Below are 14,858 nucleotides of genomic sequence, written 5' to 3'. Positions count from 1 at the left end.
GGCGATTTACATTCTAGCCGGTGGGAAGGCAGGGGAAGGCAGTTTGGGGATTTAAGTCGCCCCAAAGAAGAGGAGATTTGTTGCCGGGCGACTAATCTCCCCGAAACGCCATCTGTCTACATCTGCCAGTAAACCATAACTTTATTTGCAGAACTGCAAACCCTGAATGTGCCAAGATTACTTTACAAAAAAAGCTGAAGCCCCTACTAACCAAGATTCTAGGGAAACCTAATATACTAGTAAAACTTTAATATGTTGCTCAGAAATACAGCGTTAGCAACTGCACTGAAATGGGAGCTTATGAGGTATCAGTAAAGAAACATATGTGGCATCAGAGAGACGAAATCATCAGCAGGCAAGATGAAATTATCTCAAGAGTCATCACGCACCACACATTTTTAGGCGCCCTTGTCCTTCACCTACACCTCAAATAACTACACCTCCCAGCGCAGCAGGGAAAAAAACACCAAACTAAAAACAAAAGAAAAATTCTACTATTGCCCTGAACACATATAAACCAAATGCATACAATATACAATTTCCAAAGGGGATACCAATTCTTGTTATACAGTTTGGCCAATCAGTGCACACAACAATTTATATTTCAATAGTGAAGCTGTGTATGTTATATTTCAAAACATGGTTTGAAACATAACCCAGGGTTGCGAGGGCACTTTGGGCAATAGTACCGTGTATCTCGTCTGATACCCCTTTTGCGGCACACTTTGCAAGCTTTTTGTGCAAATTGCTTGCCAGGAGTGGGTGGAAGAGTGTCGATAATGTGCTTCCCAAGCAATCGGGCGACATTGTCACTAGCAGGCATCTCGGGCACTACCTCCTCTACACCACCAAACAACAGGGCAGGGATTATCTGCAGCTGGTACTTATAATATGACAATTTGGGGCCTGGTACTGCTGCTTTATACACAACATAGGAATTTCGAAGGGCCACTTGAATCAAGTAAATACCAACTTTTTTGTACCAGGCCCTTGTTTTCCGGGTGGCGTTGTAGTAATGTTGGACTTGATAAGTTCTATCAACACCACCCATGTTCTTACTGTATTCTTTGCAACAGAGAGGTTTGTTTTTAGGGGGCCTACCAACTCTCTGTTCTGCAATTACTGACGCGTCGTGGATTGTCGTCAGCATGAATACATTTCTTGTGTCACGGTATTGGATGGCAAGGAGCTCATCATTTCGCAGGGCATAAATTTCTCCACGACTCAATTTTTTGGTTATCAGATCCCTGGGCAAACCTTTTCGGTTACGATTTACAGTGCCACAGGCTAGGGTGTCCAAGCAATAAAGGGTTCTGAATAAGAGGATGCTTGTATAAAAGTTATCCACATATAAGTGGTAACCTCGGCCCAGAAGTGGAGTGATGAGCTCCCATACAATTTTGCCACTGACAGTCAGGTCAAGGGGACAACCAGGGGCGGCTAATTGGGAGTCCTTGCCCTCGTAAATCATAAAAAAACTGGTGTACCCCGAGCTGCTTTCGCAGAGCTTATAAAATTTGATCCCATAGCGGGCACGTTTGCTTGGGATGTACTGCCGGAATTTTATGCGCCCTTTGAAGAGGAGAAGTGATTCATCTATACAAATATTTTTGGAGGGGGTGTATACTTCTCCAAAGCGCTGTGACAGGCTATCTATAAGGGGCCTCAATTTATGTAGCCTGTCATGTCCCGGCTCATTAGGGGGTACAGCAGTGGCATTGTTGTTGAAATGAAGAAACCGGAGCAGTAGCTGATACCGGTTTCTGGGCATCGTGGCTGAAAAAACAGGGATAGACAACACTGTAGTTGTATCCCAGTAGGACTCCAAAGAATGAGCTTTTGCGAGACCCATTGCTAAAGTGAGGCCCACAAACCTCTTGATCTCGTTTACATCTGTGGGATGCCACGCATGTGCTCGAGCATATCTGGGTAGGGGATTTTGGGCAAGATGTTGCTCGGCATACAAATTCGTATAGAGGACCATATCCTGTAGGATGGCCTCCGTCAAAAATAATTGGAAATAATCAATTGGTTCAAAATTTCTGGTGTCCACCTTTACACCTGAGACTGCAGTAAATGGGGGGATTTCAGGATGAAAATTACCAGGAGGCCCCCACGCAGGCTCTCCTCCAGCTGCAGCATCAGCCCTATCGCCCTCTCCCTCATCCTCAACACCCTGATCAACCTGATCATCCAAATCCTGCTCAAGCTCCATGGGCTCTTCAAGGGCAGTAACGGTGCTGCTACTCCCACCTGGTGACTCGTCAGTAGACGAGTCACTATCTGATGGCACATACTCAGAATCAGAGTCAGAGTCACTAAACTCCTCTGAGCTAGATGCCATGCACAGAGCAGCTGCCTCTTCAGCTGAAAAAAACCTTTTGGCCATGTTGCCAACAAAATCTATAGCTTACAATCAGTGAAATACAGTACAGTAAACAAAGTAATCAGAAATGGGATCTGCAGTCAAAAAAAAAAAAAAGAAAAAAGGCTGACAGCTTACTCTACTCACCAAGGCAGAGACTATAGAAGAAAAAAAAACTTAATATAAACAAATCTGGCAAAGAAAAAAAGGTCAACCTCTAAACTCCCTAGAACGTTCTAGGAACAGAAACCACACTAATTTATAGTACTTACAATAAGCAGATAATAAAACACCTATCAACCAACAACTTCAATCAAAAATCAACAGATTGAACAGTGATTATTACCTGATCACTAGTTACACTACAATATGGACAGGTTTTACAAACTATGAACAGAAACAGCAGTAATGAACAGTAATACAACTATATGACCAACTCAATAAAATCAATGAAAAATTCAATAAAACAGAAAGTGATTATGCGGTGTGATTTACCACTGACAGCTTTGCAAACACAGAAACTACTCACCAAGGCAGAGACTTCAGAAAGAAAAAAAAAAAGAAAACTCAATATAAACAAATCTGGCAAAGAAAAAAATGAACTCTTGAACTCCCTGCAACTCCCTGGATCTTTCTAGAACAGAAACCTCACTATTCTATAGCAATTATAACAATAACAGCAAATAAAACACCTATGAACCAACAAATTCAATCTGATCACTAGTCACACTATGAAATGATTCAAGTTAAGAACACCTAACCACTAGCGTAATAAACCTAACGCAAGCAGTAAAAAGTAATAGAGATGAAAATTCAATAACTACAATAAAGATTGAGAACAACCAAAGATGATCAAAATGATCAGCAACACACAACTAAAATTTTAATAAAATACCTGAAACTGGGACAAACAATGTAATATAACAAATGCTAGCAATAAAAGGTAATAAAGAACAAAGAAGGCACAATTCAGTAAATAATAAAAGAAACCAATCAAGATGAACAATAATCAAGATGGAAAACAATCGAAAGCCAGCAAACACCACAAATTAAAATGCTATAAAAATTGTTGAAAAGGGCAAAAGGAGTGAAATAAAAGTAATGAAAACAAAAAAAACACAAATTCAGTAGGGATGTAGCGAACGTCGGAAAAAAAGTTCGCGAACATATTCGCGAACTTGCGCAAAAACGCGAGCGGTTCGCGAACGGTTCGCGAACCCCATAGACTTCAATGGGAAGGCGAACTTTAACATCTAGAAAAGACATTTCTGGCCAGAAAAATGATTTTAAAGTTGTTTAAAGGGTGCAACGACCTGGACAGTGGCATGCCAGAGGGGGATCAAGGGCAAAAATGTATCTGAAAAATCTGCCTGTGTGTGCTTGGAAGAGATAGTGTAGGGGAGAGCTGTTAGTGATTTCAGGGACAGATGATAGTAAGTTTGCTGGCTAGTAATCTGCTTGATACTGCTCTGTATTGGAGGGACAGAAGTCTGCAGGGATTTGAGGGACATTTTAGCTTAGGTAGCTTTGCTGGCTAGTAATCTACTGTTCTCTTTAAACAACTGCCATACGTTGACCTTGTAGGCATTGTTTGCCCAGTTTTTTTGGACGCAGCCACTGAAGCACAGTTGCCATAAAAAATATGCCATATAAATGCTGAAAATAGTCATTTTTCGCCATACGTTGACCTTGTAGACATTGTTTGCCCAGTTTTTTTGGTTGCAGCCACTGAAGCACAGTTGCCAGAAAAAATATGCCATATAAATGCTGAAAATAGTCATTTTTCGCCATACGTTGACCTTGTAGACATTGTTTGCCCAGTTTTTTTGGTTGCAGCCACTGAAGCACAGTTGCCAGAAAAAATATGCCATATAAATGCTGAAAATAGTCATTTTTTGCCATACGTTGACCTTGTAGGCATTGTTTGCCCAGTTTTTTTGGTCGCAGCCACTGAAGCACAGTTGCCAGAAAAAATATGCCATATAAATGCTGAAAATAGTCATTTTTTGCCATATACGTTGAGTCAACGTATGGCAAAAAATTACTATTTTCAGCATTTATATGGCATATTTTTTCTGGCCTCTGTGCTTCAGTGGCTGCGGCCAAAAAAACTGGGCAAACAATGCCTACAAGGTCAACGTCGTTGACCTTGTAGGCATTGTTTGCCCAGTTTTTTTGCCCGCAGCCACTGAAGCACAGAGGCCAGAAAAAATATGCCATATAAATGCTGAAAATAGTCATTTTTTTGGTCGCAGCCACTGAAGCACAGTTGCCAGAAAAATTATGCCATATAAATGCTGAAAATATGCATTTTTTTGGTTGCAGCCACTGAAGCACAGAGGCCAGAAAAATTATGCCATATAAATGCTGAAAATATAAATTTTTTTGGTTGCAGCCACTGAAGCACAGAGGCCAGAAAAATTATGCCATATAAATGCTGAAAATATGCATTTTTTTGGTCGCAGCCACTGAAGCACAGTTGCCAGAAAAATTATGCCATATAAATGCTGAAAATATAAATTTTTTTGGTTGCAGCCACTGAAGCACAGAGGCCAGAAAAATTATGCCATATAAATGCTGAAAATATGCATTTTTTTGGTTGCAGCCACTGAAGCACAGAGGCCAGAAAAATTATGCCATATAAATGCAGAAAATATGCATTTTTTTGGACGCAGCCACTGAAGCACAGTTGCCAGAAAAAATATGCCATATAAATGCTGAAAATAGTCATTTTTTGCCATACGTTGACCTTGTAGACATTGTTTGCCCAGTTTTTTTGGTTGCAGCCACTGAAGCACAGAGGCCAGAAAAAATTAAACCAGTAGGGTTTGCACCCTAGTTTGTAACGGTGGCGGAGGGAGGAGGAGGACGCTAAAGGACAGCTGTGTGTGGAGTCATGAGGCTTGAAGAGAAGGACAGCTGCATAGAAGTCAGAACAAGTCTTCCGGCGTGCAGTAACCCTCCGAGATCCACCCCTCATTCATTTTAATAAAGGTCAGGTAATCGACACTTTTGTGACCTAGGCGAGTTCTCTTCTCAGTTACAATCCCTCCTGCTGCACTGAAGGTCCTTTCTGAGAGCACACTTGAGGCTGGGCAAGACAAGAGGTTCATGGCAAATTGTGACAGCTCTGGCCACAGATCAAGCCTGCGCACCCAGTAGTCCAGGGGTTCATCGCTCCTCAGAGTGTCGATATCTGCAGTTAATGCCAGGTAGTCCGCTACCTGCCGGTCGAGGCGTTCTTTGAGGGTGGATCCAGAAGGGTTGTGGCGCTGCCTTGGACAGAAAAACATTTGCATGTCTGACGTTACAGACTGGCCAAAGGGCTTTGTCCTTGCAGGTGTGCTCGTGGCAGGATTACTGGCACCTCTGCCCCTGGAATGTTGATGAGTTCCTGAAGTGACATCACCCTTAAAAGCATTGTACAACATGTTTTGCAGGCTGGTTTGTAAATGCCGCATCTTTTCGGACTTGTGGTATGTTGGTAACATTTCTGACACTTTATGCTTGTACCGAGGGTCTAGTAGCGTTGCGACCCAGTACAGGTCCTTCTCCTTAAGCCTCTTGATACGGGGGTCCTTCAACAGGCATGACAGCATGAAAGACCCCATTCTCACAAGGTTGGATGCAGAGCTATCCATCTCCGCTTCCTCATTATCAAGGACTGCATCATCCACGGTCTCCTCCCCCCAGCCACGTACAAGACCAGGGGTCCCCAAAAGGTCACCACTAGCCCCCTGGGAAGCCTGCTCCTGTTGGTCCTCCTCCTCCTCCTCCACAAAGCCACCTTCCTCCTCTGACTCCACTTCTGGCACCTCTCCCTGCGTTGCAGCAGGTGCCTGGGTTCGTTCTGGTGATTCCGACCAGAAATCGTGCGCTTCCAGCTCCTCGTCACGCTGGTCTACAGCCTCATCTGTCACTCGTCGCACGGCACGCTCCAGGAAGAAAGCGAAGGGTATTAGGTCGCTGATGGTGCCTTCGGTGCGACTGACCATATTTGTCACCTCTTCAAAAGGTCGCATGAGCCTGCAGGCATCGTGCATAAGCACCCAGTAACGGGGGAAAAAAATCCCCAGCTGTGCAGATCCAGTCCTACCACCCAGTTCAAAAAGGTACTCGTTGACGGCCCTTTGTTGTTGCAGCAGACGTTCCAACATAAGGAGCGTTGAATTCCAGCGAGTCTGGCTGTCAGAAATCAAACGCCTGACTGGCATGTTGTAGCGCTGCTGAATGTCAGCAAGGCGTGCCATGGCTGTGTAGGAACGTCTGAAATGGGCCGACACCTTTCTGGACTGGGTGAGAACGTCCTGGAATCCTGGGTACTTGGAGACAAAACGTTGGACTATTAAATTTAACACATGTGCCATGCAGGGCACATGTGTTAAATTGCCTAGTCTCAACGCTGCCAACAGATTGCTTCCATTGTCACACACCACTTTTCCGATCTGCAGTTGGTGTGGGGTCAGCCACCGATCGGCCTGTGACTGCAGAGATGACAGGAGTACAGATCCGGTATGGTTTTTGCTTTCCAGGCACGTCATCCCCAAGACAGCGTGACAACGGCGTACCTGGCACGTCGAATAGCCTAGGGGGAGCTGGGGTGCACAGGTGTGGAGGAGGAGAAGGAGGACCCAGCAGCAGAGTAAGAAGAAGAAGAAGACGAGGTAGAGAGCGATGGAGGAGTAGAGGTGGTGGCAGAACCGCGTGCAATCCGTGGCGGTGACACCAACTCCACTGTTGTTGTTGAGCTACCCATTCCCTGCTTCCCAGCCATTACCAAGTTAACCCAGTGGGCAGTGTAGGTGACATACCTGCCCTGACCATGCTTGGAGGACCATGCGTCAGTAGTCATATGGACCTTTGGCCCAACACTAAGTGACAGAGATGCGGTAACTTGGCTCTGCACATGTTGGTACAGGTGTGGTATTCCCTTTTTAGAAAAAAAATTGCGGCTGGGTACCTTCCACTGCGGTGTCCCAATTGCTACAAATTTGCGGAAGGCCTCAGAGTCCACCAGCTGGTATGGTAAAAGCTGGCGGGCTAAGAGTGCAGACAAGCCAGCTGTCAGACGCCGGGCAAGGGGGTGACAGTCAGACATTGGCTTCTTACGCTCAAACATGGCCTTCACAGAAACTTGGCTGGTGGCAGATGACTGGGAATGGGAACAGGTGGTCAAGGTGGAAGGCGGAGTGGAGGGTGGTTCAGACGGGTCAAGGAGAGCAGAGGTAGAGCAGTAAGATGCTGGACCAGAAGGAGTGTGGCTTTTAGTTTGCCTGTTGCCTTTGAGGTGTTGCTCCCAAAGTGCTTTGTGCTTGCCGCTCATGTGCCTTCGCATAGAAGTTGTACCTATGTGGCTGTTGGGCTTACCAAGGCTCAGTTTCTGACTGCACTCATTGCAAATTACAATGCTTTTGTCAGAGGCACACACATTAAAAAAATCCCACACTGCTGACTTTTTGGAAGTGTGCGATCTGGCGGTAACAGTAGAAGTTGGCGGCATTGGCGGCAATGGCGGGTGCGTTGGCCGGCTGAACACAGGTGCCGATACATGTTGTTGCCCTACTGATCCCTGCGGGCTGTCCTCCCTGCTTCTTCTGCGTCTTATTCTCCTACTGCCTCTCTGACTCTCCGTCTCTCCATCTGAACTACCCTCCTCTTGCTCTCTTCTACTAGGCACCCACAAAACATCAATCTCCTCATCATCATTCTCCTCAGATGCATCAATTTCTTCTGACACATCACAGAAGGAAGCAGCAGCGGGGACCTCCTCCTCATCACTCATTATGTCCATCTCTATCGTGTTCTCTGCCAGAATTAAATCTGGTGTAAGGTCCTCATCTCCTTCATCTTCTTCTGGCAATAATGGTTGCGCATTACTCAGTTCAAGAAACTCATGGGAAAATAACTCCTCTGACCCCAGTGAAGAAGGGGCACCGGTGGTGGAGGAAGTGTTACGTGGGGTGGCCATAGCAGTGGAGGATGAGGAGGATGTTGTGGTAAAGTTAGAAACGGTAGAGGATGGGGTGTGCTGTGTAAGCCAGTCAACTACCTCTTCAGCATTTTGGGAGTTCAGGGTCATTGGCTTTTTAAAACTGGGCAATTTGCTAGGGCCACAGGATTGCATAGCAGCACGGCCCCTAGCACGGCCTCTGCGTGGCGGCCTGCCTTTGCCTGGCATTATTTTTAAAAAAACAACAACAACAACAAAAACTCAGTTGGTTTTTCTGGAAAGATAATACACACAGCTAGATGGCGGGTTGAAGAAAACAGTGTGCAAATAATGCCTACAAGGTCAACGTATACACTACTACAGCGGTGGATACGGATTACGTAAAATATATGAATGCTGCTTGAAAAAAAGTAACTCAAGTGGTTTTTCTAGAGACGATAATATTATCAATATTTAGACAAAATGTGAACAAGGTCACACAGCTAGATGGCGGGTTGAAGAAAACAGTGTGCAAATAATGCCTACAAGGTCAACGTATACACTACTACAGCGGTGGATACGGATTACGTAAAATATATGAATGCTGCTTGAAAAAAAGTAACTCAAGTGGTTTTTCTAGAGACGATAATATTATCAATATTTAGACAAAATGTGAACAAGGTCACACAGCTAGATGGCGGGTTGAAGAAAACAGTGTGCAAATAATGCCTACAAGGTCAACGTATACACTACTACAGCGGTGGATACGGATTACGTAAAATATATGAATGCTGCTTGAAAAAAAGTAACTCAAGTGGTTTTTCTAGAGACGATAATATTATCAATATTTAGACAAAATGTGAACAAGCTCACACAGCTAGATGGCGGGTTGAAGAAAACAGTGTGCAAATAATGCCTACAAGGTCAACGTATACACTACTACAGCGGTGGATACGGATTACGTAAAATATATGAATGCTGCTTGAAAAAAAGTAACTCAAGTGGTTTTTCTAGAGACGATAATATTATCAATATTTAGACAAAATGTGAACAAGCTCACACAGCTAGATGGCGGGTTGAAGAAAACAGTGTGCAAATAATGCCTACAAGGTCAACGTATACACTACTACAGCGGTGGATACGGATTACGTAAAATATATTATGGCTGCTTGAAAAAAGTCACTCCGGTGTTTTTTCTGGAGACGGTAATATTATGGATATTTAGACAGAATGTGAACAAGGTCACACAGCTAGATGGCGGGTTGAAGAAAACAGTGTGCAAATAATGCCTACAAGGTCAACGTATACACTACTACAGCGGTGGATACGGATTACGTAAAATATATTATGGCTGCTTGAAAAAAGTCACTCCGGTGTTTTTCTGGAGACGGTAATATTATGGATATTTAGACAGAATGTGAACAAGGTCACACAGCTAGATGGCGGGTTGAAGAAAACACTGTGCAAATAATGCCTACAAGGTCAACGTATACACTACTACAGCGGTGGATACGGATTACGTAAAATAGATTATGGCTGCTTGAAAAAAGTCACTCCGGTGTTTTTTCTGGAGACGGTAATATTATGGATATTTAGACAGAATGTGAACAAGGTCACACAGCTAGATGGCGGGTTGAAGAAAACAGTGTGCAAATAATGCCTACAAGGTCAACGTATACACTACTACAGCGGTGGATACGGATTACGTAAAATATATGAATGCTGCTTGAAAAAAAGTAACTCAAGTGGTTTTTCTAGAGACGATAATATTATCAATATTTAGACAAAATGTGAACAAGCTCACACAGCTAGATGGCGGGTTGAAGAAAACACTGTGCAAATAATGCCTACAAGGTCAACGTATACACTACTACAGCGGTGGATACGGATTACGTAAAATATATTATGGCTGCTTGAAAAAAGTCACTCCGGTGTTTTTTCTGGAGACGGTAATATTATGGATATTTAGACAGAATGTGAACAAGGTCACACAGCTAGATGGCGGGTTGAAGAAAACAGTGTGCAAATAATGCCTACAGGGCAAATAATGCCTAAAAGGTCAACTTATACACTACTACAGCGGTAGTAAAATAAAAAAAAGTAAAATAAAAAAAAAATGAATATTAAAAAAAAAAAAATTAAAGTTGGTGCTGCTGAACTACTAGGAGCAGCAGATTAGCACACCAGTCCCACTCCCCAACACTGCTAGACTAATAGCACTGGGCTCTTATAGTAGTAGTAGTAGTAGTAGTAGTAAAACAACAAAAAAATAAATAAAAGCAGTCCTTACAAGGACTACTGTTATTGCAGCAGTCAGCAGATGAGATCAGAAGCAGGACAGCTGCCCACTGCAGCTACATACAGAGCACTGCAGTAGAAGGTAGATTACTAGCCAGCAAAGCTACCTAAGCTTAAATGTCCCTCAAACCCCTGCAGACTTCTGTCCCTCCAATAACAGAGCAGTATCAAAACGATTACTAGCCAGCAAACTTTCAACTGTCCCTGAAATCACTAACAGGCAGCAGCTCTCTCCCTACACTATCTCTTCAGCACACACAGGCAGAGTGAAAAAACGCTGCAGGGCTTCGGTTTTTATAGGGAAGGGGAGTGGTCCAGGGGAGAGCTTCCTGATTGGCTGCCATGTACCTGCTGGTCTGGGGTGAGAGGGCAAAAAAAAGCGCCAACAATGGCGAACCCAAAATGGCGAACGTCGCGCGACGTTCGCGAACTTCCGGCGAGCGCGAACACCCGATGTTCGCGCGAACAAGTTCGCCGGCGAACAGTTCGCAACATCTCTATAATTCAGTAAATACAATCAAAAACAATCACGAATAAGCAAGAAATAAGTAAAACACAGCAAATGAATAGCAATACAAATTATAAAGCCACTGGAAAAGCAATAAAATACAAAAAAACAGTGATCAACAGTGACAACCACGGATTAGTGTGCAAAATACTACTGTATACGTGTATCAGGGTATGTGTGTGTGTGCTCAACTAACTGGAAAAAAATGAAACACTGCAAAAAAAAGTCAGATTAGGCAAAAATGTACAATCAAGTGTGTGTAACAGGTGTGTAACAGGTGTGTAACAGGTGTGTAACAGGTGTACCTGGTTCAGGCAAGTCAGATCACGCTGGCACACGACACCGGGGGACCACAGCAGACAGCAGGAAGGCTCCTCGAAAATCCACGACCAACACAGTGAGGAGGAGATGTTTGGAGACTGCAGTTTTATACTCCTGTAGCTGGCATCCCTTGATGACATCACTGGAGCAGGAGGGTCATCCTGGGGGTGATCACTGGGCTGGATTTAGCCAGAATATTTTTTGCCTAGGGGGTTCAGGGAACTGGAGCAGCCTATCAGCAGCTGCTAAATCATCTTCTAATAACTCCTGCGACATGCTCCCACAGCAGTCCTCTTCTGATGATGTCACACTGCTGGAGGAGCGCCGTGGGAGCAATCGTAGGGCAGGAGGAATGATTGGTGAGCGTGCTCGTTGCCTAGGGGTTGTAGGCACCAGGAGCCCCCTTGTATTTGGGCAAAATTTCCTTCTGGCGACTCCTGCGACATGCTCCCACGGCAGACCTCTTCTGATGACGTCGCTGCTGTTGGAGGCCGCCGTGGGAGCGATCGCAGGGCAGGAGCAGCAAGACAGGCAAGTATGCTCGTTGCCTAGCGGGTTATGCTGCCCGGAGCGCCTCTCTGCACTTCCTTTGCGGCTGAAGTGCAGAGAGACTGCGCTTCTAGTGAAGAACGTAGCTCCTACGTGTCTGGCACTTAGCTCCTACGTTCTGGCTTAAAAAGGCTCTATGTTCTTGGCACTTAAAGGGTTAAAGGGGTGGTTCTAATATTGAAGTGTAAAGGGTAATTTTTCACCTTCTGAAGCAGTCCTGGGAGGGGTACAGTTCCACTTTGGAATATAAGGAAGTCAAGACAAAGATGAAAAAATCACATAATGCTGCAATAGGTCACATGGGTTACACAAGCAAAAAAAAAAACCCAAGACTGCAATGAAGAGATAACAATGTGGAAAAAGGCAAACACACAGTAAGCCCATAAACATTTAGAGGACCCTTTATTAAAGCTCAAATTTTTTTGGTTGAGTTTTTAAAGTGGAAAACTCAAATATTTAGAGGGAAAAAAACTTGAATTTTTAGAGATTTATTATACCCCAAAGATGCTAAAAATCCTAATCCAAAAATACTCCATCTCAAATCCGATAAAGCCTGGTTTTTCGTCTGATAAAGATGAGTTTACAGAGCTTCACTCGTATGATTGAGGCATGAATTTGTTGTGACATTTTTTAGATACCGACTTCTTCAAAACAATTATTGATAAATGTGTTACATTTGTGGATGGAAGTTTGGTAGACTTTGTTTTAATAAAAAAATTAGATTTGACTGAGTTTTAGTAAATAACCCCCATACAGTAGCATTCCTGCTTGGGGTGTTTTCTGTGAAAATATTTTTACTGAATTTGAAAAACAACCTTTGACAAACATATACTGTAACAGGCAGCATGCAGTTTTCAGGGACAAATACAATTTGCTTCCATTTATATACAAGCTATACAGATCTTTAAGGTGAATTCAGGTTTAAAAAAAAACTTCCAGTGCACTTGGATCCCCATACTCCCTCCCACTTCCTGCCTCTGCCTACTTCCCACCCTGACTCAACCCACTCCCCTGCCATCCCTAACTTTCTCTTCTGATGTGATATAAAGTCTTCAGACTCATTTCACTTTGCTGGCTTTTCCTTCAAATGGTTATAGTACTGCAAAAAAAAAACTGGGTGCTTTACAAATTACTGAACAAACCTTAATCTCTTTTTTTCTATAGGGAGAGCAATGTCTGTTCCATATCCATAGAGCAATGCCCATTTGTTCTGGGATTAACCAGTGAAGATTCAGAACTAATTCTGCATGAATCTGTGAAGCTGACCCAGGACTTGAAGACTAAGGAGCGCTATCTCTTCCTGTTCAGTGATATGATCATCATTGCCAAATTAAAGTAAGAGTATTGTTACTGCACAATACAGATATAATGTATATACCAGGCCCGGACTGGCAATCTGTGGGTTCGGGCAAATGCCCGTTGAGCCGCTTGCTTTAAAATGTAAATGGGCCGCTCACCTAAAAATGCAAATTAGATCTGTCTTTAATATGTAAATGAACCACTCATTTACATATTACATGTTGTAAGTTATTGTGAGCAAACTCAGCACAGGGAAGATCAACCCAATCATTTTGGTCGAGAGATAAAGCATCGTTAAAACTGTTCCAAGATATGATTAGTCCTTTCAGTCTGACTGAGGATAAGCCGAAGAAAAATTAAATTTTTTGTTTAGAAAAAGCTAGGGATGCAACGAATCCACTATTTTGGATTCAGCCAACCCCTGAATCCTTCGGGAAAGATTCTGCAGAATACCGAACCAAATCTGGATCTTAATTAGCATATGCAAATTAGGGGTGGGAAGGGGAAAACATTTTTTACTTCCTGGTTTTGTTACAAAAAGTCATGCAATTTCCCTCCCGACCTTAATTTGCATATGCAAACTAGGATTCGGATTCGGTTTGGCTGGGCAGAAGAATTCGGCCGAATCCTGCTGAAAAAGGCCGAATCCCAGATTCAGTGCATCCCTAGAAAAAGCATGCCAAAATCTGGACACAAACTGTACTCCCCGATCCGACACAATGGACTGTGGGACACCAGGCAAACGGAAAATCTCCTTAATGAAAACTTGAGCCAAGCCAGCAGCAGAGGGAAGTTTCTTCAGAGGGATAAAATGAGCCATCTTAGAGAATCTGTCAATGACTACCAGTATAGTAGTCATATCCGAAGATTTTGGCAAATCCACAATAAAGTCCAAAGCAAAATCGAGCCAGGGTTGAGCGGGAACAGGTAAGGGTTGGAGGAGACCACATGGTAAGGAATGAGGAGTTTTCTGTTGTGCGCACACAGTGCAAGCAGAGACAAAAAGTTTAACATCTTTAAACATAGGAGGCCACCAGCAATATCTGGAGATGAAATCATGAGTCTTCTGATGCCAGGATGTCCACAAATCTTAGAAGAATTAGCCCATTCCAGGACTTGGGAGACTCTTTGCTGAGGAACAAAAATGACTCAAGAGGATGTTCCACATCAGAAAAATCAGACCATGAAAGAGAAGTAGGTGCCACCACTAAATTAGGGGAAATAATGGGCGCGGGCAGCATAGGATTCACTTCACTTTGAACCAAGCACCTGGACAAAGCATCCGCCTTCGCGTTCTTCGAATCAGGACGATAGGAAATGAAAAAGTTGAACCTGGAGAAGAACAAAGCCCAACAGGCCTGGAGAGGGTTGAGTCTTCTGGCAGAAGAGATGTATTCAAGGTTCAAATGATCTGTTAGGATGGTAATAGGATCTTTAGCTCCCTCACGCAGATGACGCCACTCTTCCAATGCAAGTTTAATAGCCAAGAGTTTTACAGTTGCCTACATCATAATTCCTCTCTGCTGGAGAAAGTCTATGAGAAAAATATGCACAGGGATGAAGGGTCCCTTGGAACTCTGCCCGACAAA

At 43.7% G+C, this 14,858-nt stretch overlaps 1 protein-coding gene across 2 annotated transcripts in view; it reads left to right on the top strand.

Moving 5' to 3' along the window:
* The window catches only part of tagap.L (T cell activation RhoGTPase activating protein L homeolog), a 131,775-nt gene that overhangs the window by 81,080 nt on the left and 35,837 nt on the right, over positions 1-14,858 (top strand). For both annotated transcript variants that reach the window (XM_041562843.1, XM_018263230.2), the window contains exon 3: positions 13,135-13,305. In XM_041562843.1, coding sequence (XP_041418777.1) covers positions 13,135-13,305 — 171 coding nt within the window. The remainder of the gene's footprint in view (positions 1-13,134; positions 13,306-14,858) is intronic.

The sequence above is a fragment of the Xenopus laevis genome, chromosome 5L (genome assembly GCF_017654675.1).
Source record: "Xenopus laevis strain J_2021 chromosome 5L, Xenopus_laevis_v10.1, whole genome shotgun sequence".
NCBI classification, from domain to species: domain Eukaryota; kingdom Metazoa; phylum Chordata; class Amphibia; order Anura; family Pipidae; genus Xenopus; species Xenopus laevis.
The sequence above is the reverse complement of the archived record's forward strand: the minus strand, read 5'-3'. Positions and strand labels throughout refer to the sequence as shown.